The sequence below is a fragment of the Lytechinus pictus genome, chromosome 17 (genome assembly GCF_037042905.1).
Source record: "Lytechinus pictus isolate F3 Inbred chromosome 17, Lp3.0, whole genome shotgun sequence".
In the NCBI taxonomy this organism is placed as follows: domain Eukaryota; kingdom Metazoa; phylum Echinodermata; class Echinoidea; order Temnopleuroida; family Toxopneustidae; genus Lytechinus; species Lytechinus pictus.
The window spans coordinates 3,311,413-3,332,147 of NC_087261.1; the positions used below are offsets into that span (position 1 = coordinate 3,311,413).

Here is a 20,735-nt window from a genome sequence, read left to right on the forward strand (position 1 = left end):
TGTGAAACTCATGCAGGATGTTCAGTGATACTTGATTAACCTTATGTATAAGTTTCATGAACTAGGTCCATATATTTTCTAAGTTATGATGACATTTCAAAAACTTAACCTTAGGTTAAGATTTTGATGTTGATTCCCCCAACATGGTCTAAGTTCATTGACCCTAAATGACCTTTGACCTTGGTCATGTGACATGAAACTCAGGCAGGATGTTCAGTAATACTTGATTAACCTTATGGCCATGTTTCATGAACTAGGTCCATATACTTTCTAAGTTATGCTGTCATTTCAAAAACTTAACCTCAGGTTAAGATTTGGTGTTGACGCCGCCGTCGCCACCGCCGCCGCCGCCGCCGTCGCCGTCGGAAAAGCGGCGCCTATAGTCTCACTCTGCTATGCAGGTGAGACAAAAATGGATACACATGATGTTCAAAGACTGATACCTACCCCTCCCCCCAAACAACAACCTGCACCATGCCATTAACCCTAAGAAGACTGGGGGGGGCTGATTCAGCCTCCCCCCCTCGACATTTTTAGCGATAAATCCGCTGCTTGAAATTTTGTGACCGCGTCGCTCGCTGACTTTTTACTTTCACGTCTCGCGCAACTTTTGAGACCAAAATTGTGACCCCCCGGTACACGGTTCCGAAATTACTCAACATTTCGTAAGTGCATGCAGACCAAAAATTACTCAAAAACCTGAATTTGTGTACAAATCCAATGCAAATAGTGTTTTTAGCCAAAATTCATAAATGGCAAAAAGAAGCTGCTGAAAACTGCTTATCTAATAAAAGAGAGCCAATGGAGTAAATTAGAAAGTAAAAAAGGGGCCTAAGCTTTCGATCCTAGCAGAATCTTTGCCTCCGACGAAGATTCTGCTAAGATCGAAAGCTTATGCCCCTTTTTGACTTTCTAAAATTCATAAATGTATCATTATTTTTCCTTTTACTGCTTAAAATTAATAAATTTTATCTTTTTTATGGTCAAAATAAAGTCCCCGACAATTTCCATTGAAAAAACAATAAAAAACAAAAAGTCGAAAAACAAAGAAATAAATAAGAAATTTAGAAAACAATAGAATACATAAGAAAATAAATGTGATGTTGAAATTTTTGAAAAAATAAATTTGATCAGATGCCTATCTAGAGTATGTGAAACAAAAATTAGCATTTTAGGGGCATTATTTTATTAATTAGAGCAAACTTATGATTTTACGCATAAATTAGCATAATTAATGAGGAATGAGATTTTTCGCAGAATTTGATATTATACTTAAGTAGATAATGCCATGGGTAACGCGCACGCCAATTTTCGTCGCGATCGCGCGATCGACGGCCGAGATCATGAGGGGGGGGCTGAATCAGCCCCCCCCCCCCCCCAAGTCTTCTTAGGCGACGAAATAGCCCAGTCTATTTAGGGTTAAGACAGGTGGAAATGGGGGGTGATAGACATACACCTACTGCTTGAATAAAAAAAAGAATGTGCTATCATTCACAGAGAATATTTGAGGGTAAGGAAACCTTACCTGTATACTGCCCTCTACTGGCTTCATCTGGTATAGTCTACATGTACATCACCATGAACATGCATAGAATTGTATTTTGAAGCATTTTTTCAACAGTGTAGAATGATATTTCAAACTGGAGCGAGGTCAGTAAAATCCAAGATAAAAACCCAACATTTGATACATAGCGGATGAATAAAAGATTGTATTGACATATAATCATAAAAACTGGCAGCTTTGTTTTCTCAAACACTCAAGCATATACAACTGTAGACAGGTTTGGAATATTAAAAAAAAGGTTCTCCTTTACAATCAAGAAATCAAAACATTCTCAATGGAGGGGTTCATGGCTCTGACGTTTACACGCAAAATTACTTTAACTAAAATAATGATACTAAATAACCAACCACTATATTAACATGCAAACTAAAAGACCTCATTGCTTCGGCTTTGAGTACACCCTTTGCATTTGAGATTTATAACACGATGTCCAGGGGCCCATTTCATTAAAGAGTTACAACTATTCTAACTTCGCCATTATGGCAACTACCATGGAAACCTTGATTGTGATTGGCTGCTGAGCCCTGTTACCATGGCAGCTGCCATAAGTTCCAATAGTTGTAGCTCTTTATGAAACGAGAACCACGCCCACCAATACAAAAATACATTTAACAAAGAAACATATACTTCTATTGAGGAAAAATTAAAACCATGTTGCTGTTTCATGACGTTACGCAGCTTGTCTTTACGCATAACTGGTGATCCTTTCTTCTGCTTAATCCAGTCCAATTTTTTTTTTACATAATGGTAGAACTATCTGTTATTCTAATCAAATCTTGGCAAATAAAAAAATGCATCAAATACTTGTTAACAAAAAGAATTTTAATCTACATGTATAAGTTAAGATTTCAAGTTTAGCTTCAAATAGAAATACAATTTTTTTTTAACCCGATTTAGAAACAAGAAAGGGTCACAAGTCTTGTGTGAATTATGATCAGCTTCATACAACACCATCCAGGCGGATGTTTCATAAAGCCGTTCATAAAGTTACAACTGATTTTACGCATGACTGGAGCATTATCATTGACTACAAGAAAGAGTAACCACCCATGAGTATAAAACCTTGTTTAAAGGACAAGTCCACCCCAACAGAAAGTTGATTTGAATAAAAAGAGAAAAATCCAACAAGCGTAACATTGAAAATTTCATCAAAATCGGATGTAAAATAAGAAAGTTATGATATTCTATAGTTTCGCTTAATTTCACAAAACAGCAATATGCACATCCTGGTTGTTATGCAAATGAGGAGACTGATGATGTCATCCACTCACTATTACTTTTGTATTTTATTATATGAAATATTCTAGTTTTCTCCTCATTTTCAAATGAAACAATGATTAATTCCTATCTGAACATGTGGAATTAGTATTGTTTGATACTATATGGTTCAGTCAAGATGGTCCTTATTGTCAAATCTGTAAAAAAAAAAGAAATATTGTATAATTCGAACAATAAAAAACCAAAGAAATAGTGAGGGGCATCACCGACTGTCTCTTTTTTATGTCACTGAGTTGTGCATATCACTGATTTGTGAAAAATAAGCTAAACATTAAAATGTCATAACTTTCTTATTTTACATCCGATTTTGAGGAAATATGCAGCATTATGCTAGTTTGATTTTTTCCTATTTATTCAAATCAAAATTTTCTGGGGTGGACATGGCCTTTAAAGGTCAAGTCCACCCCAGAAAAATGTTGATTTGAATATTTAGAGAAAAATCAAACAAGTTACCATAGTAACAGTGTTTCTCAGCCAATCAAAATCAAAAAAATTTGTCAGATGAAAATGTTAATGAAATGCTCCCAAGGTCTTGCTTTACCTATAACTGGTATGAATTGCACACATGTTTTTCGAAATTGACTATTTATCATCAAACCCTGAAGAAACGATTCAGCGTTTGCTGTCCTTTGACTAACGGAACAGTTTTTTTTTTCTTCGGCTTTGGTTCAGCTTTCTTAGCTTTTTTAGCAGGTTGAGAGTCATCTGCATTTAGTTCATTCAAAATCAGCCTCTTTTTACTCATCTCTTTATTTTTCTTATTCTTCTTCTTGACATCCTTCACTTTGCTATCATCAGTCATGTTCTCTGTCTCATCTACCGACTCGACAAGAAGATGCGTCTTGCGTTTGGGCGTCGACACGATACTGTCAATCAAGTCAGGGGTAAGGCCACTCAGTCGTTTCTTGTGAGCAAGCGATCGGTCATCAGGAGAGTCTGCCCACAGTCCTTTGTTCTGATTGGCTGGGATCTGAGCATTAGGGTTCTGATTGGCTGGCGGCGAGTCATTGATAGATGTGATTTTGACGACAGGCTCCGCCCATATCATGAAAGATTTTGGACCATGCACTTGAGGGGTCTTTGATGCTTCTTCGTCCCCTCCCTATAATAAGTAAAACAAAATGAGGTCATAAATGTGATTAATGGGCATTTAGACTGCACTTTTCTTTCCTCACTTGATTTTGATTCCAAGTTAATGTAAGTTCAAATAACTTGGAAGCAAAATAAATTCCTACATTGTACAGAGATGCAGCTATGCTTTTACAAGATTAAAAAAACATTACCATCTGCCTCTCTAACATTGTAAATGTGTAAACTTGAGAATTCTGAAATTTGTGGAAGAAGCAATAAAAATGCAATCACCTGAATGGCACGTGTAGATTAGATTTGAAAGAGAGCTTATGCACTACTATCCTTGAATAAGATATAATTATTCTTCCTCACTAGGGTCCATTTCACAAAACTATTTGTAAAGTTATGTATGATTTTAAATTGGAACAGAAATTGATTTTATTAAATATACCATATTGTTTGTTGTTCATGGTCATACATAACTTAAACGTCCCGATGTCCTCCAAGGTGTAGCTATAGTCATTGGGTGACGCAACATTGCTCCTGGTCTTGATATCTTATCACAGAGGGCATAGGTTACAGTTGGGAGGGGGGGTCATGAAAGCTTTGTCAATGATTATCACAGACTATAAACTTGCTCTTAGCCAATCAGATGCAATGAATTACAGTAGCTTATAACATCTGGCAGAGAGAATCAATGACAAAACCTTTCATGAAATACTTCCCTGAAGATAAATCTTTAATTGGCCAAAATCACTCTTTTCTTGGAAGTACATTTAAGCAAGTGGAACGCCTCTGGCAGCCTTGCCTGCATTACGCGATTCGATACAGCAGCAGTGCTGACTTTAAAAACAGCTATTAAATAAATATTCACAAAAGAATACTATGTCCATTGACCCAACATGACCTTTCACAATGATCATGTGACCTGAAACTCAGGCAGTATCTTCAGTGATACACTATTACCCTTATGTCCAATTTTCATGAACTAGGTCCATATACTTTAGAAGTTATGACGACATTTCAAAAACTTAACCTTAGTTAAGATTTCGATATTAATTCCCCCCAACATGGTCTAAGTTCATTGACCCTAAATGACCTTTGATCTTGGTCATGTGACCTGAAACTCAGGCAGGATGTTCAGTAATACCTGATTACCCTTATGTCCAAGTTTCATGAACTAGGTCCATATACTTTCTCAGTTATGATGCAAATTCAACAAATACCCCCAACACGGCCAAAGTTCATTGACCCTAAAATGACCTTTGATTTTGGTCATGTGACCAGAAACAAGCACAAGATATTCAGGGATACATGGTTACACTTATGTCTCAAGTTTCATGAACTAGATCTATAAAACTTGAAGGCTATGATAATTCCACCAATACCCCCAACATTATCAAAGTTCATTGACCCTAAATGACCTTTGACCTAGATCATGTGACATGAAACTGGCACAAGATGTTCAGAGATACTTAATTGCTCTTACGTCTAAGTTTCATGAACTAGATCCCTAAAATGTCAAAATTATGATGACAATTCCACAAATACCCCAACATGGTTTAAGTTCATTGACCCTAAATGACCTTTGACCTTGGTCATGTGACCTGAAACTCAGGCAGGATCTTCAGTAATACCTGATTACCCTTATGTCCAAGTTTCAGGAACTAGGTCCATATACTTTCAAGTTATGATGACATTTCAAAACCATAACCTTGGTTAAGATTTCAATGTTGACGTCGCCGCCATCGGAAAAGCGGCGCCTATAGTCTCGCTCTGCTATGCAGGCGAGACAAAAATTATCCCTGGTACCATACATTAAGTGACAGTAATGGTACGTTAATAGATTTACACCTTTGGAGCAGAGAGCATAATAAATGAAGTTATATAGTCTCCTTACCAGACTTTTTCTCAGTCTATCCCTAAGAGAAACATTTTCCGGTGAATCAGGATCACATTCAACATCGGGAGTTCTAATAAGGTAAAACAATGAAAATAAACTGAAATCATCAGAAAGAATTAAAGGCAAACTTTACCCTTTACCAGGGTATCTGCAAATAAAAGATAATGTTACCCTTTTTTTTCTGACATACATGTAGGTTACAATATCAAGATATCTTTACAATGTGTGAATCGATGATTGCTCTGTAAAGGGTGCTGATATATTCATTTTGGGGGGAAAGTAAACTGGGCACACAGGGGGTGGTATTCAATAATGAAAATTTTAAGGTGAAGGGGGGATATTGACCATCCTTCTATTTTTTAATGGATTAAATTGAACTTACTGTACAAACCAAATCATCACCGGGATCTACAATTTTGTGGAGATTACACCATTTTTTTCATTGAAAAGATTCTTCAGTTTTATCATATCAAAATACCAGCTATCTATTCTAATGCATGAATCAAATATTCCACAATAGAGGAAAGACTACCTGACTGGCGACAGTACAGTAGTATGAGAGCATCAGTGGCTCACTCTCTGAGGGCTAATTGCAAAAAAAAACTAACCTGAACTGAGAGATAACACTTGGTAGCTTGACCGGTGTCTTCTCTTCTGACTAAACACAGTATCGGTTAGTAGCTGTGTCTGGTCAAACTTGGACATTAAAAAAATGTTTAAGGGAAAGACCCCTTGAACTAACCTGAACTGAGAGATAACACTTGGTAGCTTGACCGGTGTCTTCCGATTATGCACAATATATTGCTCAGTAGCTGTGTCTGGTCAAGCTTGGACATTGAAAAATGATTAAAGGAAAGACCCGTTGAACTAACCTGATTTGGGAGATAACACTTGGTAGCTTGACCGATGTCTTCCGATTACGAACAATATATTGGTCTGTAGCTGTTCTGGTCAAGCTTGGACATTGAAAAATTATTAAAGGAAAGACCACTTGCACTAACCTGAACTGAGATATAACACTTGGTAGCTTGACCGGTGTCTTCTGACTACATACAGTATCGGTCAGTAGCTGCGTCTGGGTAAGCTTGGACATGTAAGCACCACTCTGCCGGTCAACGAGATTCCGGATGACATAGATGGTCTTCTGGCCATAGATGACCCTTCCCTGGCCAACAATCTATTAAAGATCAGACATCAATATTTGATACATGGGATATACTATATAATTGGAGGATTGCTGGTTTAAAAAATTCTGAAAATTTTTTATGTATGCTTTATTAATTTTTAAAATGCTATTCTTGCATTATTTTTCAACGTTCAAAAAGGATTGTCCCACACAGAATATGTATGTTTGCTCAGACCCACTGATTGGATAACTACCAGCGGTATCCACAACTGTTCAGTATTACGCGGTTGTACTTGGGGTGAATACAAAAAGTGCCTTTGCAACATGCGACCCCCGCTGTTCAAAGGTACCGGGGTACATTATCATGTACAATGGTACACAAGCACATAAAGCACATGTGTTTGATTTCTTGAATTATGTTTAAAAACAACTCTTTGTACAACTCCTGGGTTCATGATACCTACTTTCTTTGGTGTTTTCTCCTCTGTATAGTTGATGAGATATTCCGTCTCCCTTGTGAGATCAGCTACAGCTTTCTCAAGACTCCCAGCTTTGAGGACATTCTCATCGGATTTCAGAATGGATATCTTGATGGTATGAAGAATCTTCTTGATTGCCTCTCTAAAAAATGAAATATGATATTATGTAGTATGTATTTAACTTCCTGTTATCCTTTCAGTCATTCACCTTCACTTGTTTACAAACTCCTCCAATGTCATCTAAGAATTCCAAAACCCCCAATACCATTTAACTCCTAAACCTTGACCATAAAAAGACCAACCCTCAGTGACGTCAGCTAACTTCAAGGAAGAAGTATGACTCACACTTCCAGCCCCAGTCACTTGCACAGAGCATCACCACACCCCTTATACCAGAGAAAGTTTGATAGACAGTTACCTGTAGACCAATCAGATCAAGTTTAGATCACTCCCACCTTAATTGTTACACCCCCAGAACTAATGATATAAGACTTCTTGATTATTAAAGAGAGAGAGAGATGATTCTAGACCCATACTCATCCATGTAGACTGACTGACTTCAAGATTTTGATGTCCATTCAATATTATTTCAACTTCAGAATCTTAATCTTATACTTTGAAGTATTATATTCATCGTCTCCTGTTTTATCTGAATATTCATTGATATCTTCATGTACTTCGAAATGTAAACTGTAGCTGATTATTGATTATTAAATACCCTTTTTGAACTGCAACTAACTTTCTTCAATGTTTATTTAAGCTTCCCTTTATATATTACCGATCCCATACACAACAACAATTATTGCAATGTGCCAGTTTCATCATGAGAAGATGCTCATGGAGCAGTAAAGGAGGGAAAGATAATGGACACATATTAAAGAGGGGTGTATGTAGAGTTACATTAACTTGAAAGCTTGTCTAAAAGACCAGTAACGACCACACATAAACGTTGTTAGCACTAACAATGCGCTGACAGAGGCCTTGTTACAACCGGTTATTGTGGCAGCGATGCTACAATGCATTACTTACACATTGAAATAAATGTTTTGACTTCACAATCCGAAAAATGTAACTGGGCTTTATACTGTTAGTGCTCTGTTAGGCTAAGAACGTTTCTGTGCGGCCGGCACTGGTGTCTCGTGAATTTAGAAGGTGCTAAGACAAGAAATATTATGGATGACTTGCAAAAGTTTATTCCAGAGGAACTGATATTCATGTAAGAGCTCATATGTTCATGTAAGGTCATATATATCAGGAATGGAGACAGAAGGATGTGTGTAGTTGACTTTGTACAGACATTTATCGATCAAATATGATTATTCACATCTAGGTCCTGCTTTTAAGATCACCATCAACAGACACGAAAATGGCTCAAACATCTACATCAATTTGTAAAATCCCCATGAACTTGGAGATCAGGCACATGTTACAATGGTCAGTTACACACAGGAGACAAAGGGGTGCACCAGGACCAAGGGCCCTCCCCTCTCCCCCATCCCCCTTGCTATTTCCTTTACTTAGCCCTTATATACATGTAGTCCTATCTAATTGTGTTGTGTGTGGTTGCCTGGCTGACGAAATCAACCAACATGTACTTCCTGTGGCCTATCATATATGATATCAAACATCTATCTGTGATGATAATTCTATACAAGATGGGGGTTTCACAAAGATTTAAGTGTGACTAAATAAATCAGCACGCACATTTGCTATCATGTGCATGCTCGTACCTAACCACAACTGAAACTTCTGTGAAACACCCTCAAATTATTCTGAAAATAGTAAACAAATTATGAGTGATGGGGGGTCACTTTGGGAGGGGGACACCCCCTTCCCTTCAACGGTGGGCAATACCTCCCATCAAACAAAACTCGCTATTCCCCAATTTGTTTTAATGATTTTCTCATTCTAGCAATAAGATCAATGCATTGGGGATCAATTGAATATGGAAAAATTGTTAGGGTTGGTGTACAATAATATAGCCAATCATACCTTGGGTCCTTAGTTTCTTCAGCCAGGGTCTGCATCTTCTGTATGAGATTGACAAAGTCCCCCATTGGCTTGACATACTCTCCGAGAGGGGAAGAGAGGTCCGGGGCGTAGCTCTTTCCACCAAGACGGAGTTTCATGATGAAAGACACCATGGTCTAAAAGAGAGGGTAGACAAAACAGTTTATCTTCCCTTGGTCTTCCACTAAGTGTCTACTACCACATGGACTAAACCAACTTGATCTACTATCAATCAGGGCTCCGTTTCATAAAAAGTTGCTATGATAGCAAGTCTTGCTGGTATGTCAACAAGCATGACAACACTGAAAAGTCTGCTTTTTGATTGGCTCTTCCAATGAAAAGTGATATTCTAGCAACAGTTGCTAGATCATAGCAACTCTTTATGAAATGGGGTCCTGGGGCCCGTTTCATAAAGGACTTGCAACTCCCGGTTGCAACTCTTGTAACTTTACCATTATGGCAACTACCATGGTAACAGGGCTCAGCAGCCAATCATAATCAAGGTTTCCATGGTAGTTGCCATTATGACAAATTTACAACAGTTGCAAGTCCTTTATGAAATGGGCCCAGGTCTGATTGTCGTTTGTTCTACAATTGGTCTGATAACTACTTTAGTCTGACTCCCATTTAGTCTAATGCCTCGGTGGTTTAATCTCCAGCTCGTATACAATATATACTTATTTTCCTCTTTTTTTTTAGTAAGTCATATGAAAATTTTACTCACTTAGTCTAATGCCCAGTTGGTATAATTTCAAGTTCATTTACTTTTATATTTTTCATTTTGTCAAATGAAATTTGGCTCATATACATTTCATCTAATCATGTGTTTATATTTAGACCAAGTAGATTTTAAATAATATGGCTATTTCCTTAATGAGCATTAGACGAAATGGTAAATAAACTACATTAACAGGCAATCAATCCAAAAGACAAACTGGATGTACAAGAAATCGGATTAGACCTTATTGGAAATACTGTATTCATAGCAGGAGTAGACCAATCATTAATTCACTAGCAAAACATATGCCCATAAGTGAATAACCACAAAAGAAAAAAAAAACACTTTAGCATTGTCTGAATAATTTTTAGTTTATAAGGACAGCAGACCCCCTCCCCCCGACTATGCAATTTCAAAATAGCTCAGAGTATATAGGGTAACTTAGGGTTAACCCTCTCATTTGACTTGGCCTTTTCAGATACAAACTTTTTAGTCGCATCAACTCTGATCAATGCAAAAGTTTGCAGACATGTGTAATGGATGTCGCTACTTGCTATGTTTTGATTTTCTTTACCAACAGGATTGTTTTGTAATTTATCAATTGATCCCCTATCCCCTTTCCCCAGTTAGTTATTATTTCAGTCACACCTCATAAACCGACCGATAGTATATTGTACATAAGGTAATAGCTTTGGTTGGCCTAAGTCGGATTTGCCTATGTGACTGTCGACCTTCACACCAAATACCTATTAGACCATACATCCCCCCCACAATGTATGTACCTACTCCATACATATTTGAAGAATGCTTATTGTGTAACATTTGTTGTGAAGTTTACCTGAAACATGGGCATGTTTTTCTCCTGGGCAGCCTTCCGTAGTGCCGTGAAGCCTTCTATCCCCAGGCCTTTATCAGGTAGACTAAGACAATGAGCCAGAGACAGTTCATCTCTTGTGTTGATCAGTAAGGCCAGGTGAGACAGGAACAGTTGACGACAGAAGGTCTGGTGATAGAAGTGAAAAGAACATTAAAACCCTTGCATCCGATTGGCTGAGAGTGAATTATTCATTGAAAATCACTGACAACATTTTACATGAAACAGTCCCCTGATTTCTTGATATCATATCATATCATGGTTCTTGGTTTTAAGAAACAATAGTTGGGGTAGCAAAAATCTTTGTTACATGAACTTTACATTTGAAATTTTCAAATTTTACCCATTGTTGGCCCCACAAGTCATCTCTAAACTTTGACTTTGTCTTGGTCACTCTTTATCGCCCAATGGGAGTATTCCACTGAAACATTTTAGAATTTAATAACTTGCTGTAGTACATTTTCATTCAGAAATCTTTCTTTGCCTGATATTTACAAATAAGCTGGGATGATAATCAAAGAGTGTAAAACAAGAGATCAAAACCATGTCAATTTCGAGTATTTGTACGGTCAAATCTTGGGCCCTCATGGACCAAACTTTGGTTGTGGATGTTTATCATCAAGCTCCAAAGAGATGTATAAATGAAGAATAGTTTTTGTGACGTCATCAATAGTACTCAATAAACACCACCGCACACCCTACGACCAGACTGGTCTGCGACTGAGTGAGGGGAGATGACTCGCAAGGTTGTCATTATAAGCCGAGTCGACACTGCACACCTTGCGATCCTACTACCCTCCTGTCTGCGACTCACGTATGCGCTTTTTGCCATAGCATCTGAGAAAATTCCGCTTACTACTGTGTATGCGGATTGCATACCATGTACGCATCGGTATTAAAATGCGACTCTGCTTTCTGATTGGCTAGAAGTTGGATAAAGCTTGCAATCATGTTGTAAGGATTTGACATGTCAAATCCTTGCTTTTTTCCTTGCGATATGTCTCTGACCAGTCTGCGACTCTCAAGCTGACACAAGCTGTGATGTCACATTTCCCTTCATCCAGTCGGAGACCAGTCGGCTCAGAAGGTGTGTGGTGGCCTTAACATGCATAACTGTCTCTCCATAATTCACATTGCCTTGAATAAATCAGACTCAGAGGCCCAAATTCACAAAGGTGGTTTTGAAAACCCACGGTTGAGTCTATGGTTTACGCAGATTTCCTGTATAAATTTAGCGCTATTTTATTCATGAGTCCACTGTTTGAAGAGTGGACTCATGAATAAAATAGCGTTGATAACCACGGCAACAGGCGTCAATTTGGCGCACTGTGACAAAAGCGCGCATCAGGATTGGACATTTTTCATACACGCGCCTGATACGCGATAAATCAAGCGTAATTTATACAGGAAATCTACATAAACCATGGACTCAACCGTGGGTTTTCAAAACCACCTTTGTGAATTCGGGCCTATAAGTTGGATCCCTTGTATCCATATAGCATACCTCAGTGGGGCTTCTGACACTAGGAGTGGATGCGGACTGAAAATCATGTAATGCACTAATTCCTTGATCCCAGCTCAGTCTCTCTGTCGATACCTCTAATCTCATCACATCCTCACATTCCTCTTCGTCTGTTGAAGGTGATGAGGGGTCAAAGGTCAAAGCTGTGATGGTGGACGGTCTTTCATTTCCTGACAAACTGGAAAGCATTGTGCACTGCATGGTGTTAAATGGGGGGGGGGTCACAGGGAAATAAACATTTGTAAGAACATATATAAAGAGGTGAATACAACATCGATAACTGAAGCAGAGATTATATTTTTTTTTCCTTTGTAAAATAAATTTGATTCCAGGAAAATCCATGAAGGAAAGCAAGAATGGTTGAGAAGGTTTTTGTCCTCAACCTCAAGTAAAACTGCCCTCTGGGGAAACTGGGATGTGGAGGAATTTTCTTGCAACTCCAAGATATTATACAAATAATGAATGTTTATGAGTGCAATGGACAGAATACTTCATGAGGTGAAAGATGAAATGATCCATTCAACGAGGCGAAGCCAAGTTGAATGGATAATTATTTCATCTTTCACCGAATGAAGTATTCTGTCCATTGTACGAATGGAAAAACATTCATTATTTGGTTTATATGACACCTGAAAGATGATTTTTTTTTTCATATGAAATTCATGAATTTCAATGCAAAACATACTCATGCAGTGAGAGTTTGGTCTGTTTATTATTACGTCATTACAACATGTGCACTGGTGGTGCCTGCAGCTGCAGTCTCGGTGCGCGAGTGCAATGGACAAAATCGTATGGATCCAAACTTGCACGATGAATGGATCTAAAATTGCACGGTCGATGACGTCATTGTAAAATGGGCTGAATGAACGATATCAAACAACCAATCAAATCACAAGGATCTATCTAGGTGTCATATAGTATTGTCTATAGCGATTTGCCCAGATGTGGCTAAATTTGGACAGTGATTTAAATGAAGAATATGAAAATTCAGTGCATTCAAGATATGTTGCATTTTATTTTTTTTGTGTGGTTGTAATATTTTCTCATGTATCTATACAAGACATTCAGTTAATGCCCCTCATGGATGTGTGTCTATAATCATAATATGCTCTCATGCAATCCTAACCATATTTTTTGGACAAAATAAATCCTGTAGCAAGTGTTGTGTCACCATTTAATAATGTGCATGTATTTCACACGTGTTTATTTTTAATTATTTCAATGCATTCAAAAAAATTTAATGGGCATAATAATAATTCAATAATAATATAACTTCTACAAAATATGGTGACGTGCTTTTTCTTCTATTGCCCCTTCTCTTTGGAACAAGTTACCCTCTTACATGCATAGTGCCAAGTCCGTCAGTCAGTTTAAGGCCCTGCTCAAAACATACCTTTTTAATCAATGAATCCCAGTTGTGGGTCGGTTATTGAAGGTGCACACCAGTTTTAACCCTAAATAGACTGGGCTATTTTGATGCCTAAGAAGACTGGGGGGGGGGGGGGGGGCTGATTCAGCCCCCCCCCCTATGATCTCGGCCGTCGATCGCGCGATCGTGATGAAAATTGGCACGTGCATTACCCATGGCATAATCTCCAAGACTGTAGGATCAAATTTTCCGAAAAATCTCATAATTCATTAATTATGCTAATTTATGCGTAAAATCAAAGATTTGCTCTAATTAACTAAATAAGGCCTCTTAACTGCTAATTTTTAATTCACAGACTCTTTGAAGGATTCTGATCAAATGTACTTTTAAAAAAAATTCAATATCACAATTCTTTTATTATGTTTTTCATTGTTTTTAAAATTTCTTATGTATTTCCTTGTTTTTCGACTTTTAGTTTTTTATTGTTTTTTCAATGGAAATTGTCCGCTTCTTTATTTTGACCATAAACAAGATGAAATTAATTGAGTTTTATTAGTAAAATTGAAAATAATGATACATTTATGAATTTTGGCTAAAAACACAATTTGCATTGGATTTGTACACAAATTCACGTTTTTGAGCAATTTCGTGTCGACATGCACTTACAAAGTGTTGCGTAATTTCGGAACCACATACCCGGGCGTCGCAAATTTGGTCTCAAAAGTTGCGCAAGACTTGAAAAAAAAGGTAATGGAACGGCTCAGCGCCAGCTTTTCGCGTTACAGATTTATCGCGAAAAATGTCGAGGGGGGGGGCTGAATCATCCCCCCCCCCCAGTCTTTTTAGGGTTAATCTGTTATAGTGTTTTTTTTCTCTCTTAATGATTTTTGTCACACTTTGAGTTATTATTATGCCCATTGAATTTTTTCCCATGTAAAGTTAAATTCAGAACACAGCGCGCTTAGAAACGCCCGTATTAAGCACCCTATAAATGTTTTGTATTATTATTATTGTCATACCAATTCATCATACTTATTGAAGCCTTACAGCTGAATTATGAGATAATGAATAACATGATAATGTAAAAATGTATAAAAAAGTTTAAATTGAACCTACATGTAAATGTACCAATGGGAAAGAAACTTTATCTAGTTTTCAATACCAAGTTTTATGAAACCAGGCACAGACTCACCTCAATGTCACCTTGAGGAGGATGAAGTATCACAAACTTTGTTTTAGATTCAGCCAATGATCCATTAGTCTCTTCTTCTCTTCTCTTTGACTCCGCCTTCCTCACCTCCCTCCATACATCTACCATGTCTACCATGTTACATCTCTTCAGCATACCTTCATACATATTCATGAGTGGGTGTGGCTCTGGAGTTGGAGGTGAACTATCATTGGTTGGCTTGTGTGCACATGAGAGCTTCTGTTGGAGAAGTTCTCTCGATGTGAGGAGCACCTCACTCATGTCTACTTCAAACAGGTCATGCTTCTGAATATGATGAGCAAGAGAGGGGGCAGGGGACATACAGAAACAGGGGTAAAATAGAAATCAAATGATTAAAAATATACATCTAGATACAATGGTGAATCTACTCAAGCCAAATATGTTAGATAAAAAATCCTCTCAACTTCAAAATGTGAACTTTGAATCTAATATGCACAATTACGTCTGACAAATAGTTTTGACGTATTCAACTTTATGGAAGAATAAGATGGCATACAAAACTAATATCGATTTTGATTCAGATTCTAGTAGTTTCTGATGATGCACTTGTTAGAGTTAAGAATTGTATCAGATATGGAATCTAATTTATATAATACAGCTTGGATATTATCTGAAAAGTGAAATCTATGAAGCTGGCTTTTACAACCTGCGTAGTCTTCCAAATGTTCAGATAGAAGTTGGAGACACACTCGCCAGCCACCCTTGATAATCAAACTGCATATCTTTGTCGAAAGAACTACTACTACAATCCATAGATGACATTGAAAGGTCAAAGGTGAAATCCTTACCTGTTTACTGCGTTCAGCCAAGCAGAGTTGTACCATGAGTAGATGGCTAGAATGTGAGAGAACAGTCTGTCTGTCGTTGGCTGCCAGTCCATGTCTGTAGCGCTCTATGAAATGCTGTGCCAAGGTACAAAGCTTGGGGTATCCTGATGACTTGGTTCGACTACCAAGCAGGTGGACATCCATTTGATCTGTAAAATGGCAATGGACTTTGTGATTAGTGCCAAGTTCCAACAGTGTATAAACACCAAGGACAAGCACTGAAATATAATAATTTATTGCGAGATAATGTCTTGTATGTCATGGATACAATGTTTCATGAGAATGAGACCAAAAAAAATAGGAGGGGGTTAATCTGCAGTGTCCAAATGGGAGAATCTCAATATCATCATTTTTTATTGGATGATGTTACCTGATTGCTGTAGGTCACAGGAGACAGAGTTGAGATGTCGTAGGATTGTGTCATGTGACTGATTTCCATGGTTACCAATCACCAGGATATCATCAGGTGATGACGAAATGGCTTCTTTAAGGTCCATCATTTCCTGTGAACATTAAAAATTGAAAAAATATATAAAGTTATAAAACAAAGGCATCATCATCATCATAAAATTGGAAATCACTGTTCATACAGCTGTGCTTTATTCAGTCTCATGTATTGGTTCTTTAGCTGTTTAAAACTAAAAGTAACTCTTTCAGTTCACTTTGTACACAAGTCTAGTACATAATGACAAGTGGTTTCCAGGCCAAGATTTGGCCCAAAACAAATTATCATTGATAATTTTGAATGTTTATAAATTGATAATGTATAACTCTACTGAAATCTAGACTAGACTGAAAAATCAGTCTATTTCGGTCAGGGATGCTCCGCTGAGACTTTGTATAGCTTCGCTGCATCCCCTCAAAAAAGAACTCCTCTAAACAGCATAGACCTGACAATATTTCAACAAACGGAAAGAACAATAATGAACTCTTGAGTCTGACTCTGTGTCTGAAGGAACTTGGTAAGTTGGTCTGGCCCTAGCATTGTCTGGATGGCAACTGTAGCTGCCTGAGCTGGGCAGCCATAAATTTAATTTCTTTTGGCCAGTGACAGTGGTAGTTTTATCGAACTATTAAAGTTACATCGGCTCCTACTTACTTGGGGCGATAGACTAATCACAAACTTTGAGAAATTTATTAGCCAAATCGTGGTTTCAGGAACCACTCGTCGATTTGTACGTGCACACTTGTGTACAGAGTGAATGGAGGTAGAAATAGGGAACCATGAGTGCGTGTGACTGAATAAAGCGCTGACTGTGCAAATTTATCAATAAACCTGGACTTGCCTGCATCTGCATTCATTCTACATGTACATGACTCCACTGAAAATGACCCCCTCATCCTTGCATCTTCCAATCCTCTTCCCCTCACACTCCCTGCCCTCCTCCTCTGCTTCCTCTTTCTGAGTCTTTGATATGTCACTGCTTAAGATACATCTTAAAAATTCACCTACATGTATAGATGTTGACAGAACCATCTAGAAAGGACCCGACTTATTCAATGTTCTGCAGCTTGCCGCTGATCTCCGAATACCGGAGGAAGGAAATCTACTAGGTCTAGGCCTGTGATGTCTGACAGAGAATTAAATTGATGACATCGAGTCAAGATCGAAGCCGAATACAGCCATTCCCGATCATATTTGGAGAAGCTGAGACTGTGGGCATGACCTCGAAATGTGACTGAGACTGAGAGACTTGCCATTAAATGTCACATCATGACATTTGCGAACAATTTCTAGACCCTAGTTTTACTAGTTCTACTAGTTCTAAAGTGCATGCAATTTGCTAAATCTTCAAACCCTCGAGACAAGGAGAAGAAAATTATGTCTAGATTTTGCTAAGTCTCTATCAAAACACCCTATCTATTCGAACTGGCTACCCCCAAAAAGAAATAACACCAAACAACTCCGTCAAAATCTCATCTATGAACAATTCCGATGCAAAACGAAAAGATTCCAAAACAGTCCACTCCCCTACTTCGTTGATCTGATAAATGGCAAAAAATAAATCCTGATTACCGTAGTTCGTTTTGCTCACCCATACTGTAGCACGTTTTCTCTTTATTTTATGCAAATTTCTTAATAATCAAATATTATATACACTTCTTTGCCGATCTCTTTCTTTCTGATTGCCTGTAATTTTTAGAGTCTGCTTTCCTTTGTTCTATTAGAAACCCAAATACATTTGTACGTTTGTAATAACTAAATGGTCATTTATGCATCTCCTTTGAATCTATCATTCCATTAGTTTCTTTTTATTTATTTGATACTTTGCAACGTTAATGAGATTATTACACATTTATGTTTACTCATTAATAAGTAATGAAACTTCCAATACTTGATTTTTTGCTGACCTCCTGAATATGATTTTCTTTTGTTTTACCATTTGATTTCATTTTGCATTCTTCTGTCTTTTTATGCAATATTTGATTGAATGCGATTTATAATTTCACTTACACTTAGAACTCCTTAATTAGATCCGTCATAATGGAAATCTTTGTGTAATTTAATGTACTATGTATTGAATGATTGTTTTTTTTAAATTATGTACTCTTTGTAAAATATCTTTGTATGTTCTCATATTTTGTAAACATGTACATATTTCAGCCACTGGCTGCCAAGCATGTATATATTACCAATAAACCATTACTATACTATACTATACTCCTTCTAATTAAAAGAAGCAGTTAGTTTCAGATTAATTTTAATGATGTCTAACTTATTTACTGCCAGTATATCTCTATTATTCAAATCTGATTGTACACCAGGAAACACTTTTGAAAATCTTCATATTTTTGTCATCGATTTATGGATTTGTTCATTATGTTATTAATATTATGTTTGTTTTTCATACATAACTTTTTTTTATAGACCTAGCCTTTATTTGAAATTAATATGTGAACTTTAAACAAACTGGCAGTATACTACTTTACTAGACTCAAAGACAAAGTCACATACGCTATCCACATTTTATAAACTCATAAGAGCACATGCATTAATCATACTAGTTTTATTCCTTTATATCAATGTTTTGTCATTTGAAATATCTTTTGCCAATTTGTTCAATGTTTCCGTTAAATTGTTAATTATTTAGTTGAATACTATAATGGCATACACATACTAGTCATTTCCCAGACACACAATTCACTTTCAGCTAATATTTCTTTCTAGAATTCCACAGCACAAGTACTAGTTTCAATACCATACTTTCATGACTTTATCCCTATATACTCCAGTCTAGGCCTATTATTTATTTAGCTATTTATTAGACTAATCTGACTAGATCACTACTATAGTACTAGATAGTAGATCTATCTCAGTGTTTGAACATTTTTTTGTCATTATTACCTTGTGCATACATCGCAATTCGGCCTTAGCCGCGATGATGTTTTGATTTTTATTAATAAACCATAAATTATCTATCTCTCTAGACTAACAAGTTAGAACTTAGAGTAGTACTAGTAGAGTGGCACTCACACACAAGTGCGACTAATAATTGCAAGACGAAGCGCAGTGCTCGCTTCACCCAGAGCGCCGGGGCTTCGCCCGGGCGCTCTGCCTCTGGGTAACGGCAGACGGTACCGACTACCGGTACCAACATGACCAACTAAAAACTGAGTGAGTGAGAGACCGGCCATTTCAATCGCTTGTTAAATCATATTATTAGGATTACACATTCGACCTCGAATATATCAAATAATCCTACACATTCACACATCAACATTCACTCACCAAATAATCTGTAAGTTTTTTTAAAAGAACTGTGTCTGTAGATCTGCGCTGCTCGCGCTCGGGCCTGACGACTGTTTACGAACGAAGTTTAAAGGTCCCTCGTTGCATTAGCCAATCAGCGAACGCGATTGTTAATTGATAGTCGATCGAGTCTGCGTTGCTTTCATTCGGACGCGACGAACGTTAGAGATCAATTTACGCTTCAATTTTTATTCCCTATATGTAGCGCGAGTAGGGTTGTGATTCATATACAGTATATCAAATTTTCACCATGAGCATTGATGAACAGAAAATGGTCAAAATGCTCAACCAAACAGTATCTGACAGAATGTCCAACTACAGGAAAAAGAGGAGAGATCTAAACGCTTCGTTGAAAAAAAATGTTTGTTAAATCTGAAGGCATGTAAAAGATATTTGACACATTGCTAAATATAATTTATCAAGGACACCAATACGAATAACAATTAGACAATAATAAAACATATATATGATCATCATAAAAAATAAACCAAATGCCATATTTTCAGATAAAGGTAACAAACAACTCACGAGAATGACACAGCGTACGAGAACCTGCTACTATCCGTGCCTGCTATATACTCCACAATATCAATTGCTTCCTGGCTTCTGAGTTCTGGTCACTTTCCCGCCAGATCACTGGCTTGAAAAGAAAGCCTATATTATTGTTCTCCTCCAATAGACTGTATATTCTAGGCCCTTTTGGTCAAGATAAGTGGTCAACCCAGTCAAGTATATCCAGCAATGCTTGAATGCCTCCATATTGTACAAAAGCCTGCGCTTATCCCATTTTCACAAGTCTGTATAGGCTACTAGATCAATAAAGTCAATTTATATCATAAATCACATTATTAACATGCGGCGACAATTTTACCACTTTCCCTATCATTTCTAGTTTTTTTCTTTCTCAAAATTGCTGTGCTAACGTTTGTAATTATGAAGAATACAATCTAAAAGCGAGTTCTCGCTTTTGGATTTTTTTATGGGGGGTGTTAAGTGCCCCATGAGCCCCCAC

The 20,735-nt window shown here is 37.3% G+C and overlaps 1 protein-coding gene across 4 annotated transcripts; it reads right to left on the reverse strand.

The window, feature by feature from the left end:
* Nucleotides 1-1,732: 1,732 nt before the first annotated feature.
* On the reverse strand, nt 1,733-20,456 carry LOC129280457 (PCNA-interacting partner-like). Of its 4 annotated transcripts, none has more exons than XM_064111783.1 (11): nt 20,252-20,456; nt 16,343-16,475; nt 15,934-16,121; nt 15,107-15,409; nt 12,528-12,740; nt 10,988-11,152; nt 9,414-9,568; nt 7,407-7,563; nt 6,818-6,993; nt 5,814-5,886; nt 1,733-3,944 (listed from the first exon to the last, which is right to left on the reverse strand). In XM_064111783.1, exons 2-11 carry the CDS (start codon nt 16,470-16,472, stop codon nt 3,435-3,437), a joined length of 2,070 nt encoding a protein of 689 aa, XP_063967853.1. In that variant the 5' UTR covers nt 16,473-16,475; nt 20,252-20,456; the 3' UTR covers nt 1,733-3,434. The 4 variants fall into 4 exon arrangements, with proteins under 4 accessions (XP_063967853.1, XP_063967855.1, XP_063967854.1 ...); XM_064111785.1 differs by having other exon boundaries at nt 15,107-15,406; nt 20,252-20,381; XM_064111784.1 differs by lacking the exon at nt 20,252-20,456 and adding an exon at nt 19,703-20,062.
* Nucleotides 20,457-20,735: the final 279 nt, after the last annotated feature.